This window comes from Pinus tabuliformis, chromosome 6 (genome assembly GCF_031772625.1).
Source record: "Pinus tabuliformis cultivar Carrire ecotype Pingquan chromosome 6, CPIR1, whole genome shotgun sequence".
In the NCBI taxonomy this organism is placed as follows: Eukaryota; Viridiplantae; Streptophyta; class Pinopsida; order Pinales; family Pinaceae; genus Pinus; species Pinus tabuliformis.
In genome coordinates this window covers 1302108442-1302118473 of record NC_142292.1, presented here as the reverse complement: position 1 = coordinate 1302118473, position 10032 = coordinate 1302108442, and the positions used below count along the sequence as shown (strand labels likewise).

The following is a 10032-nucleotide window of genomic DNA, read 5'->3' as shown; positions in this document are numbered from 1 at the left end:
CCAAGAGACCAGAGGAAAAATGTTCACCAATGGATAGGAGTTCAAGCAGACTTGTTCAATCCAGTCAATCCAATTGTTCAAGCCATTCAAACTCTAGCTAGACTTTAATCCCTACCTCAGCCCTCATACTCATTCATACAGCCTTGGTACGCCTCCTCATTCAAGTAAAGCTCAGCTTACCTAACATGTCATCCATTCATTGGAAGCCGGTCATAGCTGGGCTGGGTTGCTCGGCTTGGGCTTATGGGAGGGGATGGGACACTCGGTTGGGCTCATCCGCTGGGCTAGAAAAAGTCATTGCAAATAGGAGATCATTGCTGCATAGGAAAGAATGTCAAATTAGTCTGTTTTGTAGAATCGGTAACCAAGTATCCAATCCAAGTAACCCAGTGGAGTATTATCCCATCCCAAGATCCCATGAGCTCAATCGAGTCGCTGATTCGAGCAGCTGCATATCCCAGCCCAGCCCTCATCGGCCTCATATTTTTGCTCCTTCCCTCCTCAACTAGCTTCATCAGCCTGCCTAGCACTACTGCCGGTTCAAATTATGCCGATGGAAATGACCGTGTCCGAATGATGCTGGGATTTAGGCTTGTCGTTTTGCTGCTTGTGCTGGGGCTCCTTGCGCTCCTGGGAATCATTATGCCGGTTCTCATTATGCCGGGAAGGAATTACGGAACGGAAAACACCAAAATGGGCTCGTAGATAAGGTGATTTACCACACCTATGATACGCTTTTTTATAAGCTACAACGTCGGGAGCAACCACCAACTCGTCTTTATAGATACCAATGACACAAAACGCTCTAATTTCACATTCTTGATTGAAATCCTTTTTGGGGGTCGGGCTCACCTCATCGCGGGAAAGAAAAGACACTTTTGATGAGAAATATTGCCATTTCTGGACGTTTCTATGTAACCTTTGGATAGATGAATGCGCGAGGGTACTACCACGCTTTGCTTTGAGCCTTCTACGCTATTGAAAGAAGCTAGGATTCTCTTTATTGGATATTCGCGGCAGGCTAGACAGCAATAAAGAGATACCATAGTCATTATTTTCTTTTTGACACGGATCGAGGCAATTGAGAAAGGAGTCACTTATTAACGTGCTACCGCCCCTTAGAGAAATGGACGAGGGAGCAACTAACTGCTGAGTGAATACCTTTACGTCTCACTCTTGATTCCCATATATCTCTTGCTATCCCTGGGGATGAAGAACTTGCCACAAGTTACTTGCTTACCATTGCACCCATCAAATGGCCGAGAGGATATGTACCCTATTGAGCCACCATACCTAAGAGAGGAGAAGGCCCCCTGGTTTCCAACATACCCGAGAGAAAGAAGAGAAGTCTGCACCGCCAGAACAGAGGGAACCTTGTTGTTCCCATTTCATCGTTGACCTATTATGCATTCAGTAAAGAAGTGGGTCCCTTAATGCTTCATAAGCAGGTGATTTATCTATATAGGTTGCCCCTGCAGCCCTTACCTCAATCACTCATTCATTCACTCAAGGCACTACGATGGAGCACCTCAAGCATGCAAACAGATACTTATTCATAGGGGGCTCATTGTTATCAAACATAGATAGAAATAGCTCACTGATGGAACATTCAGAGACCTAAGTAGGACAGTAGAAATTGCATCCAAGTCATTGTCATCTTCATTGTCAGATGCGGAGTTGGGATGACATCTTCAAGTGGCACTCGCATTCAGAGAAAGGCTCCTAGGAAAGCCGCTATTCTTATAGTAAACACCCTAGGGAGCTGGCCCCTAAGTCTAAACCTTAACCAGAAGGAGGGGGATGCCACTAGTGACTGGAGTTAAGTCGTAACAAGGCAGGCCATCCAAGGGTAGTAAGTACTATTGTTTGTAAGGGTTACAGAAGACTAACTCATTAGGCTCCCCCACTTACTCCTAAAGTGTAGGAGCAGAATTTGAGTTAGCACCCACTTTGATAGACAGCTGGCTGATCTGAACTTAGATATTGCAGGCTTGCTTAGTTAGTGGGGTCCATGGTGTTAAACATGTCAGGACTATTTACCTACATCATTAATAAAATGAAGAATGTTTATGGCAGATTACCATTAAGTATCAGACTAGGAAAAATGTAGGGAAAGGATAAACTGCTCTTTTTTAAACCAATTAGCATCTTTTATGGTAAGAAATCACGCAATCACAACAAAAATCAAGCTTAGGTCTCATGACAGCCCTATCAGATCCAATATTGCCATTGAACAGATGAAGATCTATAAGAGCGATCCTAAACTTCCTAATTTTCCTAGCCATGAGGTAGTGGCTTTTCTCGCTAATGAAAAGGTTATTAGTTCAAAAATTGTATGCAGCGTGATTCCAATTCTCTGTATTATTTTCTCATATGTGCATATGTTAATCAATATTAGTATTTTCTTGACAATATGATCTGATAGATGATGGTTTCAGGCATTCAAAGTGTCACCCAAGAAAACCAGAATAAAAATATTGAAGTATAAGCATAACACAGTTGCTTATACCCAGTGTAGAAGCATAACACAGTTGCATGTTACATTTCCCTTTCCGTCTTGAATTGGTGCATTAACCTTAGGCCTTTCGTATTTCTAGACTGCAGTAACTGAATGATGAACCACCAATGGATTTTGCAAATTTATAATGACAATGGTTGTTTGTGTATCAAATGGATTGAAGTTCCTACATATCGTTTCCATGGCAATGGTATATATTGTGCTTTCAACTGATTTCTTCTGACAGAGGGATCACTCTACAAACCCTCTTTTCATGACTATTTAGATGCAATTTTGCTTATTGGCTAAATATCTTTTTCACAGCAATTGGTATCATGCCATTATAAGAATAAAAGATTTTCTGTTGATTTGGCTCGGTTTTGAACGAGAAAAATGCCCAACAACTTTTAGCAATTAATATTTTGGTGCACGTGGGCATGTCACATAATTCCTTGAAAGGTAGTTTTCACCTTACACTGATAATAGGGTAATATAATCTCCATTTACATACACAAATATATCCATGAAAGCAGAGATTCTCAACTATATACAACTATAATATGCAATACTAATATTGAAGGCATTTCTGAGGCAACAGATTCGAATAGGATTTCCAAAAGTCATGACAATATTTAACTCTATACATTTTACTTTTCCATTTGTATTTTCCAGCATCCAGTGTATGAAACAGACTTTTGAACACTTTTTTTAGAAGCATAATGTTACAAGCCATAAGAAACAGGTGATTCCAAAGATCATTATAATGCAGATTTTACCATTCAACCATCTCAAACAAAACCTGAAAACCTCATTTCATTACCTACTATAACAGATTATTTCATAATCAATGTGCCATATAACAGTGCCAAGAATGTCTTTCATAATTAATGTGCCATATAATAGTGCCAAGAATGTCTTTCATAATTAATGTGCCATATAACAGAGCCAAGAATGTCCCAAACAGTCAGAAAATTTCCTTTAGTCACTGCAAAATTTAGTTTACAGATGTTATAAGGAACTGAAAAGCAGAGATAACCTTTGTCCTTAAGTGCAACCCATTTATTGCATATTAAGTATGAATGCAACAAAATGGCTTCTAAAGTGGAGCAGAAGGATGCAACAAAATGATCTTTATAGTGGAGTAGTATCCACCATAGCTTCAACAATCCTCTTGTCCAAGTCTTTTTCGTCAATCCATAAAGAACTCTTTTTCCATGTAAGTTCCTTTTCCCTTCCTCTCTTTTGTTCAAGTGACTTTTCTTTCCGCATTCGTCTTTCAGCCTTCTTAGCTCTCTCTCTTTGCTGCAAGTACAAATTAAAGAAATTTGCATAAAATTTGTTCCATGATGGACTTTGAAGCTGCCAAGAACTATACATAAAGCCATGGCATGCTGTTAAAGCACTAAGAAAAATTATGTTTCTACAAAAAGTTCTTTTGCCGTCACCATGGTATTCAACTTAAGTTTATTCAAAGCTAAACAAGTTTCTTAATAAGGATAAATGTTATGAATATGGTGGTTCATTTCCTGCTCCAAATGATTCTCTATCGGAAATTCTGATATATATTGACCAGTTGCCCTGTGTAATGCAACTTATAAAATAGTGTCAAGTGATCACAGCAAGGCTCAAAATGCATCTTCCTGTGCTGAACTCTACAGATTAAGGCAGCTTCGTACAGGGTAAACAATCGGTGGATAATCTTATGTCTTTAGCTTAAGAAGATTTTCATTTAACAAGGGTTGGAAGAATCAAACCACTGTTCATTAATTAGACATGTCAAACAAATCTCACAAAGTAATTGGAGATATTTTGCTAGATATCTCACAAAAAATTCAGTTCGGCAAGAATAGTTGTGTGTCCAAGGCAGTATTTCTAACCCATTGTTTTCTGGTGTAATTAATGAAAGCCCAACTGATTTCTTCCCCTCTTCAAGGGGAGATAGGTAGGGATGTCCTCTTTTTGCTAGCTTTTACTTGGGCTCCCGTCTTGGGATAATGGCCCAACTAAGAAAATACAAAAATACAAATGCCTTGGATCTGATCCAGCAGATCTTCCCTAGATCGGTGCTCGATCTCCTTGGCAGATATAAATCTCCAAGCTCTCTCCTGTACTTACTCGGACCCGGCACTCTGCAGTGTCACACTCCTCCTCCTCCCGAGGCTAGTGCCTATGTATGGTGTGTCTTCTCCCTCTCCCTAGCCTTGCTTTTATAACTTTATACTGAACTACATCTCTAACCTTAATCTCTGAAGTGATTGATGGCCGAGATTAGATCTCCCCTTACTTGAGATCAATGGCTGAAATTAAAACAAAATCAAGTAAATTACTTTACTTTTCCTAAGTTTCTTTTAGCTCAATAAGCCAACATTCTAATATGTGTTTTTTCCTAAGTTAGACTTGGGCCAAGTTACAATAGCAACATGCTCACACTGGAGCAAGTGTTCTAAGGAGAATGTGGGCGACTTCTGCACACATAGACACAAGGGCTGTGCAGAAATACTTGCCTGAGCTACAAACATCAACAGTACTTTTCCAATCTAAGGGGGTGTGTCCCTAGGGGTTGTATGCCGTTATCAAACTAATAAATCAGCGTAAATAATTCAACCAAACAGCACACAAAATGTGCACTTTGAATGCTCATAGAAAGTTAACAGCAAGGGTTAACTCTTAGAAAAAATCAAGATGGTTGAGATCAAATTCATAAACCAATTACAACAGTGACATCAAACAAATGAAATGAAGTGAATGTGTGCCTTAAGTGAATAGAAAAATCAAAGTGCAAAAGTAGCTAACCAACCCACTATAATACAACTAAACTACTCAACAAGTGATTCCAAGAGCCATAAACATGGCACAGTTGAATCAAATTAGTATGTTATTCAAGAGATCAAATTACATCATAATGACAACACATGACAGGCTAAATAGATCCATTAGTACCAATGGTGGAAGTGGTTCATTAGACCTAGAAGATGGGACAATGATAGAAGTCTATTGCCATAATGTTCTCAGAAAACATTGTCTAACCTCTACAAAGTCGTCTCCATTTCATTGATAGAGAAGCCTAAAACACAACTAGGGCTAGTTTGACCTAACTGTCCATGGAAAGAGGAAAGAAATCATACTAAATTAAACAAGCCCCACATGGCATGCTAAGCATGGAATGACTTGCTATTTGGATGAGGTTTTATGGTAGAAAACCACTGTTCACTAAGTTGCAAGCATGCACGGAAACCTCCGCCAAGCACATTAACCTCCGCAACCTCTCTGTTTGCAAGAGTATGCCTATAATAACACTTGTGTTGAGAATTATAGCTTAGACAGGAATTTCTGCACATCTTCAGTGTGAACATGCAAGTAGTAGTTCAAGATATTTTTGAAAAGTATTTTCAAAAAAATAATTATATTTTTGGAAGAGGTATTGACATTCACTTTAATAAAAAAAGTGAAAGTATTATATTTAACAGTTTAGTATAATTGTATCTCCTGCATGACTTAGAGTAGGAGTCATCTTAAAATAGATTCTCTGCTAAAACTCTAAAGACAAGGCAAGGTAGAGGCTTTCAACACACTTGAGTAGTTGAGTAGCTGAGAAAGATAGAGATAGCAGGCAGCCAGGAAAGAAATGTTCCCGGGCAGTGTTACCCACCATTTTGTGGGTAATATCCCTAGGAGAAAAAATTTCTCCAAGATGGTTCTCATCCAGCAGCTAGCAGCCCCTTGCAGCGATCAGCTAGCTCACTGTGCCATTTCTCCGCCACTTGGGTTGGCCATGTGGTCCCTCGCCCATCTGCCATGATCGTATGTTGATGGGCCTCCCGAAGCTAAAGATATGCTTTGTCATTTTGAAATTGAGTCTTGTAGTTTGCTTATCACGGAAACTTCTGGGTATGGATTAATGGGGGGATTTGGCAAAAAGAATGGGCTAGGGCTGTGTTTCTGTCCCCTAGACCCCTTTTAGGACTTCACCTTGGATTCTAGTCTCGTGGGATCTCTTCTACTGACCACTTGGTTTCAGGGATGGTATTTCATGGGAAAACCCGATTTTGGTTGCGTGGTCCCACTCCTTTATCCACCTATATTACCCCCTTTCCATTTATTATTACCCCATCCATCACTTCTCCCACCTGGGTCCACATTCCTTCATCGGCTCCACATAGGGTTAGCTCACCCCTTCCTCTTCCCCACACCTTGGGTCATGGCTTGGAATGAACCTCGGAGCTTGATGCGGCTAAAAAGAAAGTCAAAATCATATATGGCCACATTCAACAAGAAAGGTACCGCAAAATGCAAAGGATAGTCGAGACAAAAACATTTAGTATGTGGGCAAAAGCCATTACATGAAGCTCTACCCCATCATCATGGCCATCACCCTGGTTCCAACAAGTTCTATGAACCTTCCTCATCATATAGGAACCCATGATTGTCCCAATCCCTGGTGGGCAATGAATTGCCCCACCTTAAAGGGAGGAATTCACTGCTATATCTTATACATCATGCTCTAACCCCTTGAGCCTCAAGCAGTTAATCAAAGAAAATCATAAAAGGGCAAAAGGCATATAAAGAAAGGTGGAAAAATCAAGGTCGGGGCACCTCATGTACCATGATTGCTCCCTCCTACACCTTATAAACCCAAGTGTGTGCTTCCCTCTTATTAGCTACCCCAATGCCCCAGCATGTGACCCAGAGTTGCCCCCTCTCATTCACCTATCCGCCATATGCCACCACCTTTTGATGAATGTACCTTGACTATATTATCCCCTTTAGAAGCAAAAACCACCTAATAGGGTACTTGGTTAACCCCATTGGGAGTTTAGGAGACATTGGCACATCCCGAAGCCCATTATGGAAGGGCATGCCATTATGAAGTCCCCACCTATGGTCCATGATTAGGTAAGCTCATTTGCTCGATTTCTCTAATGACTTGTTGTACTGGAAGCCTAGGGGACACATTGGATCTTATGCAGGATTGCAAATGGTTTCCATTTGGGGTTTGGTCTCCTTATACGGGGTCCTAATCCTCCAGAAGGCTACATTGGCACATATAGGGTGAGCGTTGAGAACCATGGGCCTCCACAGCAGCAAATTGCACTTCACGGATCCCCACAGCCATTCAAAGATTGCTCGTGGTTCATCTATTGGACAAGGAGGATGCACCTGATCCATCATGCCCAGTCGGCCCTAGATCTACACCATACACTTGGTAGATGATCCAAAACTTGCACGATAATGTAGCATCACTACACCATCATCCTAGCCCTTACAGGCGATCTACAGGCATCTTCAATTTGTTTGGAAACCCATGAGGACACTTGTGTGCCCCCACATGTCATTTGGAGCACCATAGGTTATTACAAGGGGCCAACCCCTTGTCCACTGCTTTTGAGGGTCCTATTCTTCATTGTGGCACCCATGGACTTCATCAGGCCTCTTAGAGGGCTCTACGACATGCATAAATTATTATTTGTCCTCTTGAGAGGCTTACCTTTCATTTGTGAGCTAGTTTGGTGGGCTTGTCACCAAAGGTTAGGTCATTTTGCATATTATTTTTTTTTAAGGGCTAATGTAGGCTCATCAGCGAAATCGAACTCCTAATTGGTGTATAAATAGGAGTTAGTTGGATTCATGTGTATCATCACTTGACTTGGGATCTCTCTATATTTAGAGAATTTCGCACTTTTTCCTTGGAGGATTATTTTGGATAATGGATGAATTTTGATGTATAGATTTGGGTTATTTCTATCTTGGAGCTTCTTATTTGCAAATCTGATGTTGGTTGGATATACTCTCTAACATTGTAAGTGCAAATTTAACGTTATTTTTCTTGTTGCTGCATACATTTGAATTTCACTTTAATTAGGGTTTACTGTTGCATGCACGAAATGTGGAATTATGTGTCTATTTAGCTTATTCTTTGTATGGGCCATTATTAGATGAATGAAATGTCCTAGAGATCATGATATCTTGATAAGCTTGCACCATTTGTATGAAGTATAAATGCTTGAAAGTCACTTTTCTTATCTTTCCTCTAATATTGGACAAAGTTGACTTTTGGAGCCTCCTTGAACAAGAAACTAAATCCTTCTTCATTATTATTTTTGACTCCATATCCCCAAGTGAATTAGGCACTAGTCCCTCAAAAAGGGTGATCAATTTAACCCTCTATTTAGTATTTACCCATTTACCCTTTTTTCCTAGGTCTAGCCCCATTAGGTCACCTAGGGCATCACTTTCCAAGGAAACTGGCCACAAGAAAACTTTGATCTTCTAGATACAACTATGCTGGTGGGTCCCCTTGTTCTCCTCCAAATTGGAAGCAATTCTGACAATGGAATCCCTAGATACCTCAAGCCCTAGCTCTAGGATCAAGTTTTGCCTAGGTGTTCCCAAGGCTAGAACCTAGCAGGATCAATTTGGCATCTTTGGAAGAAAATTCTTGTTTGATCCTTTCCCCTCACCTTGGCCAGGTTAAGAACATCATTGGTTGCCAAAATCCATCCCCTAACCTGGGCTGGGTCCACTTGGCCTCGTGTGGTCCCATTCTTCACCAAAGCCTATTTAGCAAGGACTACTTGAGAATCCAAGTTCTCAAAAGGATTTTAGGGATTGAGAACATCTTTTATAGGTCTTATACTTCTACCTCAACCCTCCAATCCTCATCCCCTTTCCCTAGAAGATCAAGTCCCTTGCTTAAAGAGCAAGCAAGCCCTATCCTTCAAACTCTTCTGGAAAGGGAATCATTTGGGTCACTCTGCCCCTTCATTGATCTATACTTTATAAGTGACTTCCCAACTACCGAGTCTCCTCCCATTGGTGAAAGTTCGTAAAGAGTAGGGAGTCTTAGTTGTGGTGACAGTGGGCTAAGTCTCCATAGTTGCCCTTGACCTAGCAGTTGTCCTCATAGGAACCTCTTTTAGGTCCCCTGCTAGTTTGTGCAGTAATAGGCAGCACGCAGTTCAAGACAACAATCCATACAGTTCAATACAATTGTACAGAAGTCTGCACAGCCATACAGACCAGACTTTCGTACAATTCAATACAACCATATGAATCAAACTCCCGTACAATCATATGGAAAGGCCATGTCTATTGTTCAACAGGCTATAGAAGCTCAGTTAAGGATGTTTCTTTGGTATCCATTGTTTAGAAATCAATATGCTTGTAGATTAGGATTGATTCCTCTTTCTTAATAATTACTTGTGAATGTGTGTTACCTTTTATTACTTTTATTATGTCTTCTTCATCAAGAAATTACCAAAACATAAAGTACATGAAGATCACACAAGACAAAGAACAAAAGATGCAGGCTCCAAGCTAGGGCAAAACCCCAAAAGGGGGAGACCCAAACAACTTCTCTTCTTATATAATCAAATCAAAGTGAGATATCCAAGACCCAAAATCCAAAAATCGATGTGTGTGAGTGAGTGATCAATTTTCAAATGAGTTCGAAGTCTCTTCTATTTATAGCTTTCCAGGAGGTCGAATAGGTACCCCTTCTAGGCCAACTTATCCAGGCAAAGCTGACTTGGTCTTGT

The 10032-nt window shown here is 40.5% G+C and overlaps 1 protein-coding gene across 1 annotated transcript in view; it reads right to left on the bottom strand.

The window, feature by feature from the left end:
• Window positions 1–3292: 3292 nt before the first annotated feature.
• Window positions 3293–10032, bottom strand: part of LOC149263393 (uncharacterized) — a 45609-nt gene continuing 38869 nt past the window's right edge. The window contains exon 2 of the mRNA XM_089426204.1: window positions 3293–3799. Within this exon, the coding sequence (XP_089282330.1) occupies window positions 3629–3799 (171 nt within the window). The 3' untranslated portion in view covers window positions 3293–3628. The remainder of the gene's footprint in view (window positions 3800–10032) is intronic.